General features: G+C 48.0%; 10 protein-coding genes across 10 annotated transcripts; 4 read left to right on the top strand and 6 right to left on the bottom strand.

The window, feature by feature from the left end:
- Window positions 1–652: 652 nt before the first annotated feature.
- FSUBG_11994 (O-methyltransferase) lies at window positions 653–1,348 on the bottom strand (the record flags this gene model as incomplete). Its single annotated transcript, XM_036676736.1, has 1 exon — window positions 653–1,348. The coding sequence occupies one exon, from the start codon at window positions 1,346–1,348 to the stop codon at window positions 653–655; it is 696 nt and encodes a 231-aa protein (XP_036532549.1).
- Window positions 1,349–1,659: 311 nt separating this feature from the next.
- FSUBG_11993 (uncharacterized protein) lies at window positions 1,660–3,739 on the top strand (the record flags this gene model as incomplete). The annotated part of the gene is made up of 3 exons (XM_036676735.1): window positions 1,660–2,064; window positions 2,177–2,777; window positions 2,826–3,739. 3 exons carry the CDS (start codon window positions 1,660–1,662, stop codon window positions 3,737–3,739), a joined length of 1,920 nt encoding a protein of 639 aa, XP_036532548.1.
- A 109-nt stretch (window positions 3,740–3,848) lies between these two features.
- Window positions 3,849–5,515, bottom strand: FSUBG_11992 (major facilitator superfamily domain protein; the record flags this gene model as incomplete). Its single annotated transcript, XM_036676734.1, has 2 exons — window positions 3,849–4,129; window positions 4,180–5,515. 2 exons carry the CDS (start codon window positions 5,513–5,515, stop codon window positions 3,849–3,851), a joined length of 1,617 nt encoding a protein of 538 aa, XP_036532547.1.
- A 689-nt stretch (window positions 5,516–6,204) lies between these two features.
- Window positions 6,205–9,744, top strand: FSUBG_11991 (flavin amine oxidase; the record flags this gene model as incomplete). Its single annotated transcript, XM_036676733.1, has 6 exons — window positions 6,205–6,508; window positions 6,613–6,677; window positions 6,747–7,001; window positions 7,084–7,939; window positions 8,477–8,604; window positions 8,686–9,744. The coding sequence occupies 6 exons, from the start codon at window positions 6,205–6,207 to the stop codon at window positions 9,742–9,744; spliced, it is 2,667 nt and encodes an 888-aa protein (XP_036532546.1).
- Window positions 9,745–10,138: 394 nt separating this feature from the next.
- FSUBG_11990 (uncharacterized protein) lies at window positions 10,139–13,865 on the bottom strand (the record flags this gene model as incomplete). Its single annotated transcript, XM_036676732.1, has 7 exons — window positions 10,139–10,159; window positions 10,356–10,729; window positions 10,793–12,241; window positions 12,298–12,624; window positions 13,209–13,236; window positions 13,290–13,706; window positions 13,758–13,865. 7 exons carry the CDS (start codon window positions 13,863–13,865, stop codon window positions 10,139–10,141), a joined length of 2,724 nt encoding a protein of 907 aa, XP_036532545.1.
- Window positions 13,866–14,355: 490 nt separating this feature from the next.
- FSUBG_11989 (uncharacterized protein) lies at window positions 14,356–15,911 on the bottom strand (the record flags this gene model as incomplete). The annotated part of the gene is made up of 3 exons (XM_036676730.1): window positions 14,356–15,668; window positions 15,717–15,835; window positions 15,883–15,911. The coding sequence occupies 3 exons, from the start codon at window positions 15,909–15,911 to the stop codon at window positions 14,356–14,358; spliced, it is 1,461 nt and encodes a 486-aa protein (XP_036532544.1).
- Window positions 15,912–16,598: 687 nt separating this feature from the next.
- FSUBG_11988 (uncharacterized protein) lies at window positions 16,599–18,085 on the top strand (the record flags this gene model as incomplete). The annotated part of the gene is made up of 2 exons (XM_036676729.1): window positions 16,599–16,812; window positions 16,866–18,085. The coding sequence occupies 2 exons, from the start codon at window positions 16,599–16,601 to the stop codon at window positions 18,083–18,085; spliced, it is 1,434 nt and encodes a 477-aa protein (XP_036532543.1).
- A 341-nt stretch (window positions 18,086–18,426) lies between these two features.
- Window positions 18,427–19,239, bottom strand: FSUBG_11987 (6-phosphogluconate dehydrogenase 2; the record flags this gene model as incomplete). The annotated part of the gene is made up of 3 exons (XM_036676728.1): window positions 18,427–18,549; window positions 18,822–19,142; window positions 19,195–19,239. The coding sequence occupies 3 exons, from the start codon at window positions 19,237–19,239 to the stop codon at window positions 18,427–18,429; spliced, it is 489 nt and encodes a 162-aa protein (XP_036532542.1).
- Window positions 19,240–20,077: 838 nt separating this feature from the next.
- Window positions 20,078–21,323, top strand: FSUBG_11986 (transcriptional regulatory moc3; the record flags this gene model as incomplete). The annotated part of the gene is made up of 2 exons (XM_036676727.1): window positions 20,078–20,154; window positions 20,210–21,323. 2 exons carry the CDS (start codon window positions 20,078–20,080, stop codon window positions 21,321–21,323), a joined length of 1,191 nt encoding a protein of 396 aa, XP_036532541.1.
- A 152-nt stretch (window positions 21,324–21,475) lies between these two features.
- Window positions 21,476–22,953, bottom strand: FSUBG_11985 (uncharacterized protein; the record flags this gene model as incomplete). Its single annotated transcript, XM_036676726.1, has 2 exons — window positions 21,476–21,924; window positions 22,413–22,953. 2 exons carry the CDS (start codon window positions 22,951–22,953, stop codon window positions 21,476–21,478), a joined length of 990 nt encoding a protein of 329 aa, XP_036532540.1.
- Between the last annotated feature and the right edge of the window lie 413 nt (window positions 22,954–23,366).

Genomic DNA, 23,366 nt, shown 5'->3' with positions numbered 1-23,366 from the left:
GTAGGTTGGGGATTTGCGAGAGTTATTTTCGTATTCTGATGCAGCTTATTGATAGGGCTTATGAGCTGACCGGAATTCGGCAAGGCAAGGCAGACTGTGGCGGTAGGAGAAAAGCTTTTCCGGGGTACCTGAGGTCACAGCTTTTATACAAGTCGCATAACCCGGCTTGAGTACAGGGCCAGCAATCGAGCCTGTAAGTTGTAAAGGGTAAAGTACACAATGTGAATTGAGGATCAATGTATAGTTAAGCCTTTTTCTGGTTCGAATACACTTTATAACAAGGTCTAAAGAGTCCGGTCTAGGGCTGTGAAAAAGTACCTTTGTTTTGTAGGATGCCTCCCGAAGGAATGTGGCTTGGATCGTTGATGACATGTAAGCTTAAAAGGGTAAGGCTCAAGGGGGCTTAGCATATTCTCGGACTCGCTCGTGGTCTAGGTACTCGCTATAATGAGCCCACATACCAGGAATAATTACTGGCGGCTTTAGGACTAGAATGGTTTGATTGAGAGCTAACGCTAGGCTGATTGTCCCGCTTTTGGAGCATTATTACATATTCCAAATAGAAGACAAAATTGTAAAAGAGCGGTAAGAATGTATATTACAGTGTTGACCATGGTAGGACTTGTCGCAGCGAACTCCACTACCATCTTAATCAGTGCTCGTTGACTAGAGCCAATACAAAGCCATTGAAGATAGGCGTGGGTAACATGGGGTGACACGCCACGTTGGGCATCAGTGCAGCCTTGACTCTATGATCCTTTCCAATATGCGTCAAGATTGAATCCGCTCCAGGCTTTACCTCGCCATTCATGAACATGGCCGCCACCACGTCGTCGAAGAAAACACATCCTCCAGGCCGGGTCAATTTAATAGCCCAGTCAAAATGCTCAATATGATCCTCAAACTCAGCATCAATAAAGACCATATCAAATTGCCGCTTCTCCTCGGCCAGTTTCGGTAGAATGTCAAGCGCAGCTCCGAGTATAACGTCAACGTCAAGACCTGCCACATTCTCGAGTGCCACGTCGCGGTGCTTAGGATCGATCTCAATGCTTGTTACTTTGGCGCCGCCTTGGGCAAAGCAGATAGCTGAGTATCCGCCAAGCGTACCGATCTCTAGCACTGACTTGGCGCCCATGAGTTGAGTGAGGATAGATAGATGCTGGCCAGACATTGGGGTGACGCTGATGGGAGGAAGACCCTTGGCTTCTGAGTTTGCAAGGGCTTGTTCTAACTTGGAATTGGGAGAAAGCAGAGAATCATTGGCGAGAGTATCCAGAATCGGAGCCTCGCGAAAGTTGTCGAAACTGGCTGCAGCCGCTATAGCGTTGAAGTCAACGTCAGGCATGGCGATGGCTATGACGTGACTTGGGAATAAGATATCTTGGCTTTGGTATTTAAAACGAAATAATTCTGTAATAGTTTCTGAGACATTGAAAAGTTCAGACTGTAAGCATTGCTATAAATACTGAACCTAATGATACAATCTGTAGAATGGATCCGAGATGTCCAGTGGCCACGGACCGGACCGGACCGGACCGGACTCAACAAGGATTTTGTGGTTGTGATTTGTTCCACTCCTAGCCCGATGATCTACCGTGAGCTGACGGATCATGACGGATCCGCGGGTCCGAACATTTGATTGCATGTACAACCACAATGGTACCAGGCGCGCAGAGAAATGCATGTCTCTCATGTCGCCAGCGAAAGCTCAAGTGTGATCGCAAGCAGCCATGTGCGAATTGCATTGCTCGGTCAGTTGTGTGCACAGAGCAAGACCTGCCTCCTAGCCGAGCAGTCAAAAGGTCTTTGCCTCAAGAGCCAGACTCTTCAACACTGTCAAGCATACTCTCAAGGTTAGACCAAATCGAGGATTGCCTCAACTCAAACAAGAGAAGCAAAAATGTTGTAATATTGGCCCCCATTGGCGACCAGCTGAATGCCATTCGATTCAACGTTCCCAGCGTCTTGCAAGCTCCAGACCCCGCTTCCAATGACGCTGAGTCGATGCCTCCTGAAGACCAAATGCAAGCTACCAAATACTCGGTCAATGATAGCTTCTTGGTAGGTGTCATAATAACCACTTCTGCATAGTGTTCTCTGTTTTAACCTCTGTAAGCATCGCGCGCTCACGCACGAGCTTAGTATATCGATCTCAGCAAACTACCAATCTCAGAAAATAATCGAACCTCGCCACATACAACTCCCTCCCAAATGGGAGACTATGCGTCTATTTCAAGTATACTTCCAATACTTGGGCCATGTCCAGAACATTATCTACGAGCCCCACGCACGCACTCTTATAAACGAGGCATATGACCAGATCGTTAATATTTCTGCAACGACTGCGCCTCGAGGACTCGCCTCGATATTATCCGTCATTGCCTTGGCGACGATCCTTGAGCCTGTGGACGGTGACTTGACGACAGCTATTCCAATACTCAAGGAAAGACTTGAGTTATTCGCCTCCTACGTGGGAATGGCGATGGACTGCCTCGAGCAGCATCGTCGGCGAGGAGATCACACTCTCGAAAACGTCCAGGCACTGATTCTCCTTAGCTTTGGCATCCATCATACCGAAACCTTCTCTCCTCGGTATCGTGTCTTGCTCGCTGAAGCTGTCGCTGTTTCTCATAGCCTTGGACTTCATGTTGTCGACCGCGTATCGGTGAGGCGGGGCCATTCCAAGGTTGATACGGACCTGATAACACAAGAGATAAAGAGAAGAGTTTTGTGGTACCTCACGGCGACTGACTGGGCATCCTCAAAAGCAGAAGGTAAGTAACTATCACTGAAGACGATGTTGACGTGCTGACTGGACCTAGGAACGTCTGGAGCTACATATCTCATCCAGCCAAACCTCATCAGTACCAACCTTCCGAGACATATTGATGATGACGACCTCGATAGCTCCCATCAAAAGCAGCGGCCTCTTTCACAACCAACCACCATGTCGTACAACCTTCAACGCGTCAAGGTCGCCGAGGTAGTTCGCTGCATTTCGGATCTGATGCCACATGATCCAAGCGAAGCATCATGCGAGCTGATCCTTTCACTCGATGCAAAACTCGAATCATTGCTCTACGAGCTACCGGACTTCTTCAAAGCAGAATTGGGAGAGTCTGAAGAGACGAAACAGATTGACCGAAACTATCCCCACATTCCGATGCAGCGACTCTTGATCAACCTGTTGATCAACATTTTTCGCTGTGGGCTACATTTCCCCTACCTTCCCGGGCGCATCAACAAGGCTCTACATGCGTTTTCTCGACAGGCCAGTCTGAAGGCTGCTCGAGCTGTTCTTTCTTCGCAGCGAGGCATGAGCATGACGGATATGTTGCACTCTGCCGACTTCATGAAAATCCAGGGCACCATCTTCCACATGTTCATTGGGGCACTTGTTCTCACTACTGATATCTGTTGTAACCGAGATGGCCAGACACAATTATCTGAGCTGATGGAGGTTCTGAAGAAGCTGGACCATGTTAAAGACCACTCCAAGATGGCTGCAAGGTTGCTGGATATTTTGACACAGTTGCTGGTCTCGTATGGGATTTGGCCACTATCCACGACTATCTCTACCTATACTGAAGACGCAACGCCACTTGACTTTGGTTTATGTGGATCCAAGGGCCAAGGGCTTAACAGTCTCGATATGCTCTTATCTTTTGATGAGTTGTGGGAGACATATATTGAGCAGCCTGGTGGCTTGGACATGCTGGATATCTTAGAAACTTAAGATAACGTATTGAACAAGGGAGGGTCAGTCTAAGAAGGCTTTTGTACTTTAGATCAACTTTCGACATGAAAATAACAAACAGTTTTACTACGTAGTAGGACTTCCCCTGTCAAAGCCCATCCCGATGTTCAATAAATCTACAGTACATAGGTGCTGTCCAGCGCCGAGCTGCCTTGCCCCAATAGTGCATAGGGGCAGTTGTCATAAAGAAAGCGAAAGACAACAGCCCAATGATAGTGAAAACCCAGGTAAGAGATTGAGCAGCCATCCAGATACTCGCGCAAAAGGTGAAGACAAGGGCGATGCTATTGTTGATCACAGCCACACCTACCATTCCCTCTAAGATCATGTCCGGGTAGCAGTCGGCAAGGTAGCTCATACCTTGGGATACTGGTTAGCAGAAGTCATCGTAATTGTATAAGAATCGAGTTGTGACTTACCAATATCTCCTGCGCATCCCCAGCCGAAACCTATAAAGCCAAGACCGATATAAGCAGCCCATAGCTTAGGGAAAAGCCAGCCTTGATCAGACCCAATGCCAAAGACAATAAGGCCAACAGGGTTGATTATGGCTGCCGGATACATAAGCCATAGTCGGTCTTCAGCTTCGCTTATGCCACCTCGACGGCGTGCCATCCACTCGACGAATTTATCCGAGAACCAACCTCCATAGAAACAGCCAATAACAGCACCAATCAGAGTAGGTATATTCATCAATGCCACCGAGGTATCGCCGTATTTCCAAGGGGCATCGTAATAGTTGTCCTCCTCGACAGTAAGGTAAAAGGTCAGCCATGCATCTTGTGCACCCCATTGTAGGCCGGCATAGAGAACAGCAGGGAAGGTGAAAACTCGGAATGTTGAAAGAAGCGAGGAAAAGTATTGCTTAAAACCGAAGCCTATGAGCGTGGGCGATGGTGTCACGAGTGCAATCCGCTGCCAGTATGTCTTGGGTTCGTCCTGAATCGAGCTCACCTGCTCGCCTGTTTCTGATGCATTGTCGCTTCCGAAGTTGACCTTTTGCATCTTGGGAGTCTCTGCGTTGGCATTGGATAGGCGAATACCTTCGAGAATAGCTCTGCGACAAAAGCTTGTCTCCTCAAAACCAAATAGGAAGACGACAAAGGTTACGACGCTGATGATGGCAGCAAGCCAGCCAATCCAGCTCCAGCCAAGACCACTATCGGTGATAAGGCCAGCAAACAACGGACCAAGAAAAGTCCCAACACTGGTGGCGAGGATATAGAGACCCAGGACCATACCGCGTTGATGACTATAGAACAGCTCCGAGAGGGACAGCTGTGCGGCAGCCTCGGCACATGACTCAGAGGCACCGACAAAGAGCTGGCTCCAAATAGCATCGGCAGAGCGCGACGTCTTGGCGAACCATATACTCCCAGCAATGGACGAGAGGAGACAGATGAGGTATGTGCTGCGACGGCCATACAAGGCAGGCAGTGGGGAGAGGAGGAGTGTCGTGTAACCGATGCCGGCGAATAGAACACCAGCACCTGTGTTCTCAGTGCTGTCGCTGATACCTTTCGCCAGCAGCGCATCTGAAGCACTGCCGGCGGAGTTGCTGGTGGCAGCAGTCAAGCCCACAATGAAGAGCACGAGGAACGCATGCCAGTACTTACGCCATGGCGACCAGTTCAGAGGATCGTTGGGGGAGTTGGTTGGTTGGGGGTTGAGCGTAACTCGGTGTCCTTCAGAGACGAGAATGCGCTGCGTTCCAATAATATCCTCGCTCCCAAGGTCGGTCGTTTGAGACTCCATGGTGCTTGTTTGGCTTGAGTATAATTGGAAAGATCGGAGTTGTGATGGGCACGATGTTGACTTCGGTATGACTATCAGATAGGCCATGGAGGCCATTAATGAACTAAAAGAGGGCCTGGGCAATACGCGGAAATGTTCATATCTTCGGAAGTTCGGGCCAACTAACACCTCATTGGTTTAGATTGTGGTCCCTCCAAAAGCAGTGTTTCTCGTCGTCGATCGGTAGCAGTCACTGCAAATTGAATATTTATGGCTTGCTTGGGTTAGTATAAGCCGGCAATACGGCCAGGGCTCACTGTGGGCGGAGAACTTGCCTCATCGGGCCTGACAGGCTGAGTGTTATCACTATCTCGGGACTCGGCATTGAGATTCATCAGATTTCCCCGCAATCTTACCAGATAACGATCAAACTAGCAGACACTCGTCTCCATTAACTTCCTTCTTATGGCTTAGCTATTTGACAATCTTGATAAGAGCATTCATGCGAATGACGCGGCTGCCACTTAGCCGAATCTTGGTCCCTAATGATGCCCCCTTTCCCCAACTACTGTTACCATGATTTAAGGGCGCCTTTCATATCGCCTGGGGTTGGCACTTCGATAACGGCAAACACAAAGCACCCCAGTCCAATCCTGACCCCAAACTCAAGTTATCTTACTATCTAACACTATTCGAAACAAACGCGCAACATGGCTACTACACTTATACCCAACGTCTTGGAAAAACCAAGCAATTGTGGCCCCAGTTTTGACGGCCTTCTCGAACATGCTGTCATCACTGGCGCTGATGAGAAGGCTCGAATGCGAGGAGGTAACCCTTTTCCAAGCCTCGGGCCACCGAAGAAAGTGATCGTGGTGGGCGCTGGCATTTCCGGGCTCCGAGCTGCTTCGGTACTCCGCCGCCACGGCCTCGATGTTGTAATCGTCGAGGCCCGTGACCGTATTGGTGGTCGTATCTGCACCAGCAGCCAGCCCGGCAAGACGCGTGATCTCGGTACGTGCTAGCCCGACAACACATGTGGTTAACAGTAAGCTGCAGACCTCAGAGCTTGGGCTGTGTGCCGTCTTATCACACCTGCATGTCAAATGCTGGTGTAGGTATGTCAACACATACGTTCCCTCTAAGGGCACAACTTGCCATCGTCGTCATGAGATATGCTAACGTTTGTTGTTTCTTTTCCTCTAAAGGTGCCGCTTGGATGCATGAAACGTCGCAAAATAAATTGACCAAGTTGATTCCGAAGCTGGGAGTCGACTACTACTACGATGACGGGGCGCCTTTGTACTACACCCCTTACGGTAAAGCCGGCGCTCAATTCAAAGCCAAGAAAGTGGCGGATGAATTCGCCGATTATTGTGAGTGGTTTTATAAGAATAATCCGGATGCTGAGGACAAAAGCGTCGACGAGTTAGTAAGATCATTTGTCAAGAAGCACGATCTCATCACTGAAGATGAGCGCCTTTGGGCCCCGCAAGCTACTAGAGAGGTCAGTGAACGTCTATTGAAAGGCATTTGTCTTCTAAGGCCCTACCGCAACGTTTAAGGAGCACATGTTAACAATACTATAGATAGAGCTCTGGATAGGCACAAGTACGTCCGTGGCATCCTCCAAACACCTCAGCTATTTTGTTACGGAGCGTAATCTCTACGTTCTACATGGTGGTTATCAGAAGATCGTTAGGTGGACAGCTGAGTCAATACTCGACTCTATTCACCTAAATCACCATGTCAGCCATGTTCAGTGGAGTGAGGACGGAGCCTCAAGTGCCGTCGTCACCTGTCAGAACGCTCAGGGCGAGGAAGAGCGTTTGGTGGCTGATGCTGTCGTTGTGACGGTGCCTTTGGGTGTTCTCCGACGTCAGTTGATCTCATTTTCGCCCGCCCTTCCGGCTGATATAAGTGAGGGAATCAGTCGATTCAGTTATGGCGCCTTGGGCAAGGTATTCTTCGAGTTTGCCGAGGTCTTCTGGACCAAGGACCATGACCAGCTTATATACTACCCGGCACCCCCTGAACATCAGGAAGAAGGGCTTGCTACAGATGGCATCCTATCCCATCCTACTGTCACCGTTAACACCTGGCTCATGTCGGGCAAGAAGGAGCTATGTGTCCAGGTTGCCGAACCCTTGACGCAGCGGGTCGAGGCCATGAGCAATGAGGAACTGTATAGCTTCTTCCGGCCGCTGTTCAATCTTTACCGTACTGAGCCATACAAGGCTCTACCTCAACTTGTGAGTATCGAGTGCACAAAATGGACTCAGGATCCATTAGCTGGTTTTGGAACGTACTCGGCCGACAAGGTCGGTGATGAACCCAGCCTATTCACTGACGCTTTGACGAATCACAAACGTAGCCGTCTGCAGTTTGCCGGCGAGCATTGCACTTTGGTTGCTAATGGCTGCGTTCACGGAGCCTTTGCTACTGGTGAGACGGCTGCTACAAATTTACTGAGTTCTTTTGGAATTGAGTATGATGGTGGCGACCTTGTTGGTCTCATAAATGGGTTAAATTAGGCCGATAAAAGTCAATTATAAATATCTAGGAATACAATAAGGCATTGCGGGAAATTCGCAAGGCTCTTTATTGAGGAAATCTTATTATTGCTCCTTAGCCCTAAAGAATTGCATTTCTCTTATGCCAGGCTTTGATTAATTGTTAGTGTTGACGCCAGTGATCTCGCAGTTGTGGCTTGTCTTCAGCCTATCAGCTGCTGTTGTTGGTTGTTGTATCCGAGCCTGATCTGCTAACTCCGCACGACCTTTGAGGAGCCTGACAACGCGTCTCAACCTTTTCCAATACCTCTTCACATTTCTCATTTGCCCATAAGCCAAGCCGCAACTAATATGGCCAACCCTCCTTTGGCTTCAAACGCCATGACGGTGCGCGTCGCCGAACCTTCCTATTGGCGTGGGATTCATAACCCCCCGCCATTGTCTCAGGATCTTGCACCGTGAGATATAGCGGCACTCAAGACAGAGGTCACATGTATCGCCTCTCAGAAGCCCGGATCGCTCAGATGTTCTGTGTGCCACGACACCGAATACTACTCAGCCGACTGCCAATACAGTGATTGGGATATGCACAAGCTGGTCTGCAGGAAGCTATCATCTTTTTGTAGTGAACCGCGACCATCGAAGGACCATTTCAGGGTCGTGATATTTCCCTATCAGGCATCAAGTCCTGAGTTCTGCTGGGGAGCTTTCAAGAAACACCCATATGAGGCTCATGAACTCGAGATTGTGCATTCGACTATTGACAGTTGGAAGGCAGCGACCAAGGGACAATATAAATGCGCAGATCAATATAACCTGATTGTTCGTGCCCTCAGTCGGGATACTGCTACGCAAGGAAAAGCTCTCGAGCACGCGGTCAAAACTGCTTCCTGGAAGTTTTCGAATGAATTGAAAGGCCATCTCCGTGGTTTCAATGAGACAGTCCTTGCTCTAGCTGGACCGTTGAGCGAGCGATTCTATGGGCCACCTGTAACCTTCGCATACAACATGGATAGTCAGTTTCACTTCGAAACTATGGATGACATATCAGCTGCTGACTTTGGAGCGTTGGTCGATGACTGGAACCCGATCCTCGGGCGTGTTAAGCGATATCCTGGGAAGACCATGTCGGCAATTTTTCTTCCCGAAATTTTCAACTTCTATAGCATGGGTAGCCCTTATATAGAAATGATGTCGGAGAGCCCTGATGAGCTCTCGATTCGTCGCATAATTGGCACCCAGGATACAGTCGTTGCGGTGAATATTACTGCAGCACTAGACTCTAAACAGCTTTGTTGGCACAAGTCATGCATCCTTGATGTTGTATCGATTAAACACCTATGCCTCAGGGGACACACGTTCCACGCACTGCTACTAGGGCCTCTTCTCTTAGACCTGCCTTGGATTGGCAGGACTGCCCGGATCACTAACGATCATGGTTCCTCTCCCAATTACCGCTGGCAAGAATCACGTTCTCGCTTTCTACGCCGAGGTATCATCCTTTGTTACGAATTGTTATGTATCGAGCACGTGCCTCAGAGCGACGGCATCATAGTCTTCAATGCGTTCGGCGCCAACATCAGTCCACTCCATTTGATTGCTTACGACGAATTCATGTTTCGCCAACTTCACACTCATAAATCGCAACGCCAGCTTTCCAAGCTTGGCTTTCTCTCATTCTGGAATAACCTCAAGTCTGGTAAGGTCAAGATAACAAATGAGCTTAAGAAGCCGTAATATTCCTAGCTCAGGTTTCTCGAGTTCTGGGACGATTCTGAACCGGGTGAGAACAACAAAATGAACCAGATCGAACTCGATTTCTCTGAAGAGTCATGTCCATATGATTCCCCTGCGGATGTAAAGCCAATTCTGACTGAAGACGAAAGTCAAGTATTTCTCTATGTAAGAAAGCTGTTTCGGGATCCGGACTTTGTCAGGGCCAACCAGAGAGACTGGTTAGAGATAATCCATGATGCCAACGTGGTTGTACAAGACAGGGCATTGGGTCCAGCTTATTGGGATGATGCATCGGATAACTTCTTTGTCGATTGCTTAGCCTCTTTAGCAAAGAATTAATTTATTAAGTAGCAGTGATACTTCCATCTCACTTCGATTCAGGGGATTTAAGGTCCTAAGTCTTGATGTGTCCTTCCTATTTGATGAGTTATTGGAGACATACATCGGGCAGTCTTGTGGTTCTGATATGATAGATATTTAAGGAATATGAGAACTATTTGCTAAGTTTTTATATGACGTAGAGGCAGATTAATAACCTGTACTTATAACTCTCAAGGAAAAACTTATAGCTAACAGTATATCCTCATCTGATCAAGCTTTGCATCCCTTACCTCTGTAGTAAGAGCAATCTTTCCAAGATCCATGTCGGGCTGAACATCCTGTATCTGAACCCTTATTTTCTTTGTTACAAGAAGTCGATCTCCTGCACTGACGCCACTTCTCGTGTAGGGAGAATCACCAGCAATCTTGATGTAAGGAGAGTCTCGCGTCAGCCCGTCAATGCTTTCAAGGAAGTCAGGAGCCACAATAATCTGGCGAATGACAATGTTGGCTATGGTACAAGCCAATAGTATGAGTGTTGATATCGCAGAAACACAGAACCATGCGGCATTCATGGTATACTGCTTCTCGGTGAATTCGGTCCAGGTTGCGGTGGTATTATGCCAAAGGTCGTTACGCCCAGAAAGGGTAGTTCCGTCAGCACCTGTAAGAACAGTGCTATTGTATGTCGCCATTAAGAACGTGTTCAATGCTGTCGAAAGCCTACCTTCGAAGTGTGCTCGGGATATGTTTGTGAAACAGCCTGCAAAATAAGGCCAAACGGGATCGTCTATGTCGCTGTACATGTTTAGAGGGTCATAGATGAATTTCTCGAGAGAGCTTGGTTCCCCCCTCGTATACGATGCCGTTGTAAACGGCATTTCGAAAAATATCCCTTGGGCAAGTGACGCGTCAGAGAGGTCAGTTAAATTTGACGAGAACCTTGGATCTTTCGTCCTGCGGATCTGCGTGGTTCGACATTCCAAATCCCCGAACTCACCCGATCGCGTGCAGTTTACGGTAGCGTCAACATTTGAGGTACTAACGTTGCACACGCGAAGCGTGGGTGTTGACTTTCCCCAGCCCGTTGGACAGTCACCCCCAACAACCATCTGTAGGTATGATTCGGGCTCGAGCCGGTTTCGAGTCGGGTATATATGATACCAGGTGAGGTTGTCGTTAACGAGGTCCAACCACATACTTGGGCGGGTCCCAAGGTTAGCATAGTAGTTCAACAGGGATTCCTGATCAGCTAGTGACCCGTAAGAGGTTGAATTCGTTCTGTGCCAAAAGACCTTTGGTTTTTCTTCAGAATATTGGAGTTGTAGCCAAGGGCGGCCGTCAAATTCCTCGCCGCACTTAAGGATCTGATATCGCGATTGCAATACCATACTGGAATTGCCCACCCGAGAAAATGACCCCCCGCGAATGGGAACACCCATAAAAGAAGAGTATGGGACAATTTGATTTGACGGCACCGGCGTCCATGCCATTGGATTACCATCGTCGTAGTCTGGGAGATACTCCATAAATGGAATGCGGACATTCTGCCATTGATCTTGTTGACCCAGGCGAACTGCCCGGGGCGTCCCTCCTAGCTTTTTGACAACGGTTTCGAACTCGGGACTTGACATGTTATTGGCATGTGAAAGCAATATCTCAGATGCAGATAATGCAGCGAGAACTGTTCTTCGAAATGCGCTTAACGCTGACGCTGTCCTGGTGCCACCAGCAAACGCGTTTATATCTCCTTCAAAACCCGTCGATGCGTACTCGCTGGTAGCCATTAGGGGTACCTGCGAGAAGTAATGCGCAGCAGGGATGTTTGTATTCTGCGTATTCGTGCGCGAGTCGAGCGATCGAACAACTGCCTGTCCGCCCAAAGGGCTTAAACACCATAATGCTGCAATAGAAATTGTCCATATGCGAAGAATCCTCAAGGTAAAGAGATTTTTCAACGTTGATACTGTAGTCTGGCCAGTCAACAGAAACTCCAACGAGCCGAGGGTCGTTCCTCGTTCAGCGCTGAACAAAGCAAGAGTCTTGAGAAACGGCCCGATAACCGCCGCGAATGAGATAGGCCAGAGAGTTGCAGCCAGCTGTAAAGCCTCAAGGGTATCCTCACCGAAGGAGCTTTTCTTCTTGTTATGAAGTGAGGCCACGATTGCCAGAAGAACTATGACTGCGGTTAGTGGTACTGCCTGGGGAAAGAATTTGAAGCGTGCTTCCTACTAATGTATGTAAGAGGAATGACCAGAAGCAGCGCAGGGGTGCCAATTCTCAGAATCCGAGGAGGGGAGGACTTTCGAAGTGGTAGGTGAGTTGTCCCAGAACCACCAACGCCAGGTCTAGCGGCGCCTTCTGTCGCTGTATAAACCTCCATCAATGCCGTCTTTTCGGCGATCTCTGGTCTTGTCTCGGCATCTCTCTGCGCGGATAAATCGATATCCACTGACTGTGCACTGCTTGTAGTAATTGGCGTGGCCATTGCAGCAAGTAATTTCTTGGGAGTGGAATCCGAGGCCACAGAAGTAAAGAAGAAAGAGGGGAGGAACTGCTCTGAAACAGGGTATATATAATGGCTAAATACGAAACATCCCTTAATTAAATGTTCGCTGTTGGCTGTTCAGCTCATGCATGCCAAGACTGTTGGTTGGTCTTTTTGTCCATGCGCCCTGTTGCTAAGTAAGTCAGAATCCCTGTAATGTATGCAGAATATAAAATTAGCTTACCAACAATATGATGAATGCACTTACCTAAAGAAGAAAGTCTTTAAGCCTGAACTAAATATAGCTAATTATCCTTGTCCGTTGAATTGATACTTTAGATACTCGGGTTTCGCGAGCGCCCATGTTTTATATAAAACAAATTTTTGATATGGCCATTGCTTCAGCCTTACTGGTTCCAGCAAGCAAAAGTTGTCAAGAGATCATACCATAGCACTTTTACGGCGACTCTCGCACAAGGTCTACCAAGGCTTTGGCGAATAGGTCTGCATCGCCAGGTCATCTTGCAGAGACATAGTTATACTCGTCATCCTTGACAACAAAGCTACAGTTGACCGATTAGGAGAGCACAATCATGAGCGGATGCCTTGGGCATAACTTACGCATTAAAACTATAGCTTCCCTTGAACTGCTTACTATCATCAACGAGGCTATGGTGGCGGACCTGAGAGAGTCAGTATGTTCACTCGACGAGCCCCATCTAATGCCAGAGCTTACAGAATCTTCCGTGTTCTCACTACCAGCGCCATATGTCTTGTAGTAATCACCGAGAAGCGCCCTAGTCGCCCAGTACGCGGAGCTCTCAAAGACACCAGGTAGTGTAGTCGTGGTACAATCGTGAAGCACGCTCTTACCATCGCTGCCTTTAGCAAACGACAGCACCATGACGCCATGACAGATCGCACCTACGGCATTGTTTCTCGGCTTCTTCGTCTTGGGGAAGTAGTCAAGCATCAGCTTGTGCACTTCCTCGGAGTCGATGATTTGTCGCACAGCTTTATCGTGTCCGCCAGGGAAGAGGACGAGGTTATACTCGTCGAGCGAGAAACCAGGCGCGGTCCATGACAGCGGATGACGAGCCTCATCTGACTCGAGCATGGATTCGTATTCTTTTACCACAGCAGCTTTTGCGCCCTAAAAGCGTTCACGGTAAGAATTGGACCGACATCGGGTCGGCTGACGCACCAGAAGTTTTCCAGTAATACCCTCCATCATCCTCTTGTCACATTCTGGGGTCTTTCCAGTCTCAGTAGCAAATTGGACTTTGAACCCTGCTTCTTTTGAAAGCAGCATAAGGGACGGCCGTCTCTGTAGATTCTGTCAGCTTCACGATGCCAAGGCGATTTGTTAAACATGCCTGTGGGGTCATGACCCGCGTCGCTCATCATTATCAAGACCTTGGGTGTGGCCATCGTGTTGCTGATACCAGGTCTCTCTAATTCTTCTCCCTTGTGGTATCGAGGTATAATATATTGGCTTGGTAGGCAGTAGAACTTGCTATGTCTTAGTATAGGATGTCAGGGGTGATAATACGCCTGAGCATGCCCAATACCTAGGGTACTTAGATGGCAAGGCTTTATACCTGGACCTCAATTGTAAGTAGGGGCGTGACTTTATCCGGGACAACGCAGCAAAGGACCTAGGCACCCTTAGACAAGGGAGAGACAGAAGCAGCAGAATCAGTCGATCCTTTTGAGTTACATCCGATAAAACAGGATCTGATAAGAAGCCATACATTTACGAATTCCTAAGCTAGGCCAAACATTAATAACATACTCCCTAATTAGTCGAGACTTGCCCCCGCGGCCCCTTGGCCTCCTCCTAAAACTCCCTCCCACAGAGAAAACGTGCTGCTCGTATGATCTTCCGCCTTCCGAGAGAACTCTAGTTTAGAAGCATATGCAAAACCCACGCCTATTCCTGCTCCTGCGAGCGGAGCCAATCCCGTTACCGTACCGGCAATGGCAAGCCCAGTTCCCCCAAGGACTCCTAGAAGCGGTAGTAAGTTTCGCTTCATCACATCGCGTTTGCGTAGCTTTTCTACCATCTGTTGAGTCTCGATGGATTGCTCTTCATTTTCCAGACTGAGTTGTTGAAATGATTCGTGGAAATCGTTTTCCTCGTCCTCAATCCGTTGACGCTCTTCCTGGGCACTTGTTCTCGTCCTGTGACCAAGTCTTACTTCGTCGTCAAGCTCTTGTCGTCTCAATCGCCAGCTCTGCCTCTCCTCCCCCAATAAAGCATCGTTGGCGCTGTTCTCATTCAAGAGACGTTGATAATCACGTCTGCCTTTCTCGGCCTCTTTGGCCAGTTGCTTTTGCTCAGTGCAAACTTTCTGCAAGACTTTGCCGTACGCCTTCTCTCTTTCGATAAACACGCCCCGCAAGGAGACGCGCAATTCTTGTTGGGCAAGTTTCATGTCTCGAAGTTGACTCCGAACTTCCAAAAGAGAAGTGGATGCCTCTGGCTCATTGCAGGCTCCTTGCTCGAAAAACAAAACCTCCTGGGCGCATTTTCTCTCGACTGACGAATACTCTATGAGCAACTCTCGCCCAGCCGTGGTTTCTGCTAGGGGTCTATTTTCATCTACCAGCTCCCTTTGTAGTTGTTGAGTCAAGTAGCCCCCCTTTTCGTTCAACGCCAGTAGCTCATTGATTGCTTTTAACCCTGTCTCATAGTCGCCTAGCCACCGTCGTGTTTGGCTGCCTTGTTGACACAATGTTCCCCAGAACTCTATCGTAGATGAGAGGCGAGTTTCTCGCATTTCGGCCTCACGATAGTCTGGCCCTCTTGTGTTTATCTGATCCCACATAGTAGTTATAAGAAAGACCCGAGATGCTGCGTCAAGACCACAAATCCTTTGCAGCAGGGTGAAGTTCTTCGCGGCTGAACCAGAGACCCGGTTGTCAGAAATGCGATGGAGGTATAGTATACCAGCTAATTTCATTCTGTGTTTGTAGATTGTTGATGTGATGTACGAAATTTCCTTGAGAATGTCAAGGTCGGAACGCCAGGTGTCATTGAACCCCGGCGTATCTACAAGGTAAATCACCCGGTTTTCAACATTCATACTGTAGATTCCGAGGCCTTTTGTGTCTTGAAAGCTTTTAGCAGAGATTCTATCAGTATGTCGACTCTACTCACAAGACGTCAAGTCATGGCCAATTCCCGCATCTTCTCCTGTGAGCTTGGAGATAAACGTACTTTTCCCAACACCAGTGATACCCATCACAAGAATGACAGCGTCTCCAGCAGAAGGCGAACTGGTTCTTGTTAGATGTGAGGGTCCCCACCGAGGTCGTTGACTTACCGTGCCGCAAGCGAAAAATCGTGATTCATACTGCAGGAAATACGATTGGAAGATCTACGTTGAGTCGTGTTCATTGACCCTTGCGCGGCAACATTTAAACATAAGGGCGAGCTCGGGCGGACCGAGCCTTGTTTCTCGTTTAGTAGCTGAATGGAAATAAAGGGGTAAGCGCGCAGCCTAAAAGGGATATCTGTCTGGGCACAGCGCTTAGCAATCGGGGCTGACACAAAGGTTGGGGGCCAGAGGTACAACTTTCGACCTCAAAATAGATATCCATCCATAACGACTGGTCGATATTTCCCAAAGACAGGCGCTTCGCCTCGTGTTTATTGTAACCTGACTGGAATATTGACTTATTATGGAATGAAGCTCCGTAAGGGTTGCTCAGCTGGAGTCCTTTCGCCAGATAGCAGGGGTTGCCCAAAATCAGGCTGAGGAATCTCTGCTATGAATGGTTCGAGCAGCTCTGTATTGCTGACCAAATGAAACATGAACGGAGGTAAGCGCCCGAGGAGGCAGAAGCCTTTGCAGTAGTGTCTAAAATTAGAAGTTTGGCGCGAGCCTTGTTTGCAGTGTTATGATTATTCACTCTAACTCGTGGCACATAAAGGTCGCTCCTCTCTCATTCTATCCATATGTGATTAGTTTAAATTATTTTAATAGTATCCTAAAAAAGCGATATTTCTAAATTCTTTTGTCTCCATATTCGTTTCAACATGGTTCAAGCTCATTACCGCGATGCAGAAATGTTCATGGATGCTCCAGCCTCGGCCGGGGTATTTCAGCAAACGTTTCAAGCCCCATTCAAGCCCAGCTCATCTGATGTTTTCATCGCCCTGATGGGAATGACAGGTGCTGGCAAGAGCACCTTTATTTCGCATTGTACGGAAGAGGAAGTCCGTATCAGTGAGCCGGGTGCTCTCGAGTCCTGTAAGTCAATAGTCTACAGTTAACCATGGCCTCTTAATCTCATAAAGAATCAGGTACACAGGAGGTTCGGGTTCACAAGTGCAAACAATTCAGCCCGTTTGCCAATGTATATCTCGTGGATACACCTGGCTTTGACGACACTACTCGCAAAGACACCGATATCCTCAAGGAGATTGCAGGTTGGTTGACAGAAACATACCAACAGAAGATCAAGTTGCGGGGCATCCTTTATCTGCACCGCATTTCCGACAATCGCATGGGAGGATGTGCACACAAGAATCTCGTCATGTTCAAGCGTCTTTGCGGCCCTGAAGGCATTAAGAATGTGACATTTGTCACAACTCACTGGGAGAAAGTCAGCCAGGCCGAAGGCGAAAGACGCGAGTCGACTCTTCAGTCAACCAAAGAGTTCTGGGGTTACTTCGTGGATAAAGGCGCCGCTGTTCGCCGGCACGAAAACACTCAAGATTCTGCCCTGTACATTGTGGAGCAGTTTGTGCCAGGCTGGTCGGCTAGAGCACCAGATGAGGTTAACCTCGCCATCCAGTCCGAGATGGTCGACTCTGGAAAAGACCTGAACAATACAGCGGCTGGTCAGGAACTGCAGGATACTCTCTCAAAGGAACGAGAGAAGATGAAGCAAGAAATGGACGCACGAGATCAAGAAATGAGAGAGGCTCTCAAGGCTCGTGACAAAGAGATGTTTGAATTTCTTCGCGAGGAGCAGGAAAGCCAGAGAGTTGAGTTAAGACGTAGGAGCAGAGAAATGGACGAGCTCAAGGTCAGCATGGAAAAGATGCACGCAGAGAGGGTTGGGAAACTGGAGGCTCGGCTTCAACAACAGCATGAAGAAAACAAGGCGTACCGTGAGAGCGTCCAGCGAAGAGACAAGGAACACGCTGCAGAGATGGAGCGGATACAAGCTAAGCATGCTTCTGAAAAGAACCGTCAGGACGATATGTTACAGAGTCTCAAGTCTCAGATCAACGAGTTGAAGCGACGATCGCCTCAGCCGCAAAGCACTCCGCCTCCATTTCCGAACAGTCATACCCAACAGTACAATGGGTACAACAACCCTTACGATACACGAAGAAATATCCATACCCAACGGCCGACGGAGGATAATTTCTTGAAGTACCGTTGGAGCTACCTTTCCAATTGTTTGACGTGCGGGAAGCACTTTCATGGTCGCGACAAGCTCTTTCGTCACCTTGAAGCCCAACAGCATGCTCGGGATATAAAGACAGGGCGACCTGAGAAATTACGCAGGTAAGACTTTATAGATAGCAGTTCCTCTGCAATGCTCCAGTACTCTCTCGACTAGCATCCGTTGTTAGTTGCGAATGAGACCCTCAAGGCTGGATATAAATAAGAGGTGTACATAAAGTCAGTCGTTACTTAAGAGACGGACTATGGGGCTCCTGGTGGAGCTAATAGCAGGTCAAAGGTGGCATTATGACATAGTAAAAAGATCAATACGGATCGATTCTTACGAGCCTTGCCAGAGTTTATGGAAAGAATAAGCTACTATGTTTACTCTGCTCTACCTTGCCCCAAACAAATTCATGCGAAATCCAGATCATTTTGAGCTTGGCCAGATCGTGTCATCGACATCTAAGGAGTATTCTCAAACTCGAGCCCATTCGCCTTACGAACGGCACCGTAAATCGCACTGACATCAACCTGATCTCCCGGCGACTTCTCCATTGCCATTTTGAGATATGTGTAAGGCGCGTGCTATAAGCATCAGTAGCGGTTTCTATTAACTTAAAATAATACTCTTATTAAATTAGTTTAGGCAGTATACTAATTACCTAATATAATTACCTAAGATAAGCTTTTTAGCCTATTTAATAATTATATTTAATATATAAAGAAAACTTAAATGCATTTACTAAAGGATAAAAAGGCTACCCTAGTTACCTATCGTAGCTCTCCAATATAAAATATCAATAAATGAAGACTAGCGAAAGTTTTATCAGGAAAATGTGCATACCTGGGCTGCTCACAAACTCTGCTCCGTGATCAATCATAAGTTTCGCGATCTTATCAACTAACTCCGGCGAAATGGTGGAACATTCAACAAATAGTTTCCCGCGGACGTCGCCCTCTTTAACCATGGATTCATATATATTCTCTACAGCGGAGTCTGAACTCAAGCAAGAGAAAATAATGTCAGATGAACCGACACCCTCTTTCAATGAGGTACACGTCTTGGCATTGGCCGAACCGACTTGGGTCACGAACTCGTCGCATCGCTTTTGAGTACGGTTGTAGATTAGATGTGGTTTGCCTAGAGAACCTTTCTGCACGAGGTTCAAGCACATTCCCTGGAGATAGAATGAGTAGGTAGAATGACCGATACAGAACGGAGGCTCTTACACGGCCCATGTTACCGAGGCCTATCCAAAGGAGTTGGGGAGCCATGGTCCTCAGAGAAGAAGTATGACGTCGGGACAGCAGTGCTGGTATGAAGAGATGGAAGTACTTGAGATAGCGGGATGTAAGTTTTGTTCCATTGACTTAACATCTGGCTTAAAGAAGCCTTTTGTAGCCCTGTACAGAGTTTAGATAAGGGGCTGAGGGTGTTTGTCGGCCTTTGGTTGTGAAACAATTCGCATGCATGTGTATATTGCATGACTGGGATCGAAAATCCTGTTCTAAGACGCTGCATGGGTAGGCCCCGGGGTGCAAGAAGACTTCTGACGTTGAATTAGGTTGCCAAAATTACTCAGTCTAAGATTCTCTAAATCTATACAAAATTATACAAAATTAAACTAAGCTTACCCAAAGATTTTTATCACCTAAGATAGAGGTCCTAAGTTTTATTGCACCCCCTTGGTAGGTCAGCCTGACACATATCGACCTTGCGGTTACATCCAAGACCTAAGTTTTACCCTGTAATCCTTTAACCAGTTATATCATTAATCATAAAGAGTGATCCATGTGTATGACGACACGGCCCAATTGATGCAAATTATGGTTGCATCGAGCCAGAGACTAATAAGCTGAGAGAGATCTTATCTTGGGAACATGATTGGCTGTCTCGATGGTGTATCCAGGTAGGGCCTAGCGCCGGCTTATTGCAGTAGCAAGGATACAAGCGGAGATAAACATTGAAATAACCCGGTGCAGCGACATATCGTTATTTCTTACCAGATACAGCAACTATTACGAGGTCATCGGTGCCTTTATTCCACAAAGTGACAGCGGCCGTACGTATAAACTGTACTAGGTGCATCCGGTGAAGGACCTCAGTTCAGCCATGCAGCCTACAGATGTCTCCGGCAAACGTAAGCGCGTGTCCAAAGGGCAGTCCTCTACAGGCTGCATTACCTGTAGGTCTGTATAATCGGCCTCACATTACTCTAGCACCGGCAAACTAAACTTACTCAAGGGGCCGCAGAGTCAAATGTGACGAGACCAAGCCAACGTGCATACGATGTCACACGGCACGGTTCAAATGCGAAGGCTATGCGTCCAACTTCCGCATCGTGACCTCCGCTAGCTTGGTTTCTGCATCCGGTCGCGTTGCATCCTCCACCAGGACCCAAATCCCACTGTACTGCCAGCCCCTACTAGAGGAGGTGCTATACCTCGCCCAACACTTCACCATCAAGCCTGTCCCAACCCACAGCTCAACCTACGAGAAAGAAGCACGTCTCACATTAGCCGCCACTTCAGAGCCCGCTATTAAACATGCTCTCGCATCACTCAACACCCTGCTAAGGGTCCACGCAGAGAGGGGAAGCAGCTCTGCCGCTGAGCAGATGACAACTTCGCTGCAACGTGGCATCCCGGAGTACACTAACTCTCTGGGAGCTCTCGCCACGAGACTAGTAGATAACGAAGTGGCTACCAGAAAGGCCGCACTACTGTGTTGCCAAATGTTTATCAGTATCGAGACGGCACTCAACAACTTCACGTCAGCCATACAGCATTTCGTACGCGGAGTGCAGATCATGCACCAGTACGGCCAGCCCTCTCCTGATGTGATGGACGAGATACCTAATGTGGATCTTTTCACTATCAGGATGTTTTTGACTTGCCCTGACCGCCTGTTTACATTCCCACCCGAGTCTAGACTCGGCATGGTTGAGATGGGGCAGCAGGCGGCTGATGATCTGGGTAGATCCAATCTCTGCCAGAGCATGCTCCACGCGCGACAACAACTCGCCTCCATCTCAATGGCCGTTATCAGTTTGTTGGAACGAACCAGAAGACAAACCTCAGCCGAGTCGATGGTCAGTGCCCAAGCAGAACAGCTACAGCTTTTAGGACACCTAGGTCGATGGCGCAGTCTATTTGCACCTGTATTGGGTCTTGCAACTGAAAGCACTCCTCTCAATGCACGTCTCGCAGCACTATTCACGATGTTGTTCTACTGCATACTACGGTTTTCTCTGAACATGGCGTTCCAGCATCTGTCGCCTGATACCAAGACTCTCAAGGTCGAGCTGGACGAGATGGCGTGGGTTGCCAGTCTTCTCACTCAACTGAAGCCTATTTGATGTGTTTTAGGGAAGTTGATACATAAAGACTTCGAATGTTGACAGCCCGGATATCCATACAGCTATAGCTAACCCAGTACGTTTTCTCACCAACATGTTCTTGATCCAGTATGCTGAGTGACGAGATAGGGCCTAAGTGCCCAGTAGTATGACTAGTCCGCTCCCACTCTGATACCCACGACCTTCGCACCTTCTGTCTGCCCATTGATAGGTACCACGTTACCTCCCGCTGTAGTGACATAGAGTATATTCTGATCCGCATCAGTGACCCCAAGAGCACAGGCTGTAGCCGATGCGACATCCCAGGACGCAAAGCCCCCTGCAATTACAACACCCTCGCCGCCGTTGCGTGGAATTCGAATCACCATGTTTGTCGGGTGCGTTGTCATATAAACAGTCCCATCATTGGCAATGCCGAAATCATCTGGGACCAGCCCGACTGTCGACGGTGGAAGTGGGCTTGTGATTGTCCTCTCCACGTCCTCGGGGATGGCCGCCGATGAATGCCCATCGAACATGGTCCCGGCCGCAATGGTATGAGGGATGTAACCAATAGCCAGGATCTCGACTGGGCCAGCGGACTTAACGTCATCGGCTAGGGCTTAAAATTCCCACGGGTACCCAGATGTTAGCCCGCCTAACTAGGCCCTATGGGTATATCTGGGTAACCTAGTTAGGTAAATCAGGAAAAATTGCCCACTATGGGTACCTTAAAACAGGATGGTTTTTTTTAGGTATTAAAAAGAGGTTTAAATAGAAAATAAAATAGTAATTTATAAATAAAATAACTATAATAAAAATTATATATATATATATATATAACTATATAAATTTATAATATATTTTTTAAAAAGTTTTATATAATTTATTTAAGCTATTTGGGTAGTTATTGGGTAACTATTAATAAAATAGGGTAGGTTTTGGGTACTTATATGGGTATAGTTTACTAACCTGCCCAACCATAGGTACCCAGATCTATCTGTGGGCGGGTATGGGTACCCATAGGTCGGGTATTTTAAGCCCTAGGACTCATCGGTAACAGGAGCACGGCAGAATAGCATCCTCGTCGTGTTGGTGTAGTAGACATACTGGATTCCATCACTTGTCGGACCTTGATTCCATTGACACCCATTCTCACGGGTGCATTGGGCGGGTCCTTCAAGGTATCGTTGTCAAAAGCAACGATGTAACTTCCAGTGATGAGGTCGACATGGTAGATTCGTCCATGGTACGAGTCTGCCGCGAGGACAGCCTCTGCATCCCATGCCGCAAGTCCATTGAGCTGTCCGACCTCGAGCATCTTGACCACCAACCGCACGTCTGGTGCTGTGCCTCTGAGATCGACAACCCAAACGCTATACGAGCCCGGGACTGTGCCTTGATGATTTTCCAGACGATACGTCCCGGCTCCAAAAGCGTACACGTCGGGCAGAACTTGGGCTATACCAGTAACTGAGGCAACATCTGGGACGGTGGCGAGGCATTCGCCAGTCCCAGAGATGGGGTCAATTTCCCATATCTTGTTGGTATCTTGGCGTGTTACGATGAGAGTGCCACTGGGGCGAATGGTGATGCTCTCAAAGAAAGAGGGCTTTGAGCCCAACTGGAAGACGGTCTTGATTATAGACATGCTGAGTGCTTTTGAAGTGTCGGTAAGAAGTTTTGGTTAAGTGTTGCTAAATGAGGGCTTTTGTCCATCTGAAAGCTTGTCTTTTATAAACAATGAGATAGCTTTGTGACTAGCCCATTCTAGGTGAAATTACGACGAAAGGTGCGTGAAATGCGCTGGTGTGAAGCAAAGAGCTAGTTTGATCAAATTGAACAAGCCATTGACGAGTCTGATAACATTGTAAGTTTATCACTTACCATGCAGAAGTAGCTCTTTGTGGAATGATTCATGTATACTAGGTTCTGTCTATTGATTGGCTAGCTCGATGTTCATACCACTTCAGTCGTGCGATTACATCAGCCTATCAGTGTCTTCCTGTGCCACTGTCGGACTCGGACTCGGACTCGACAAAGCAGAATGAGGTCAATGATCAC

The sequence above is a fragment of the Fusarium subglutinans genome, assembly GCF_013396075.1.
Source record: "Fusarium subglutinans strain NRRL 66333 chromosome Unknown NRRL66333_c0000243, whole genome shotgun sequence".
Lineage (NCBI taxonomy): Eukaryota > Fungi > Ascomycota > Sordariomycetes > Hypocreales > Nectriaceae > Fusarium > Fusarium subglutinans.
Note: the sequence above shows the minus strand (reverse complement) of the source record. Positions and strands in the feature narration are given on the sequence as shown.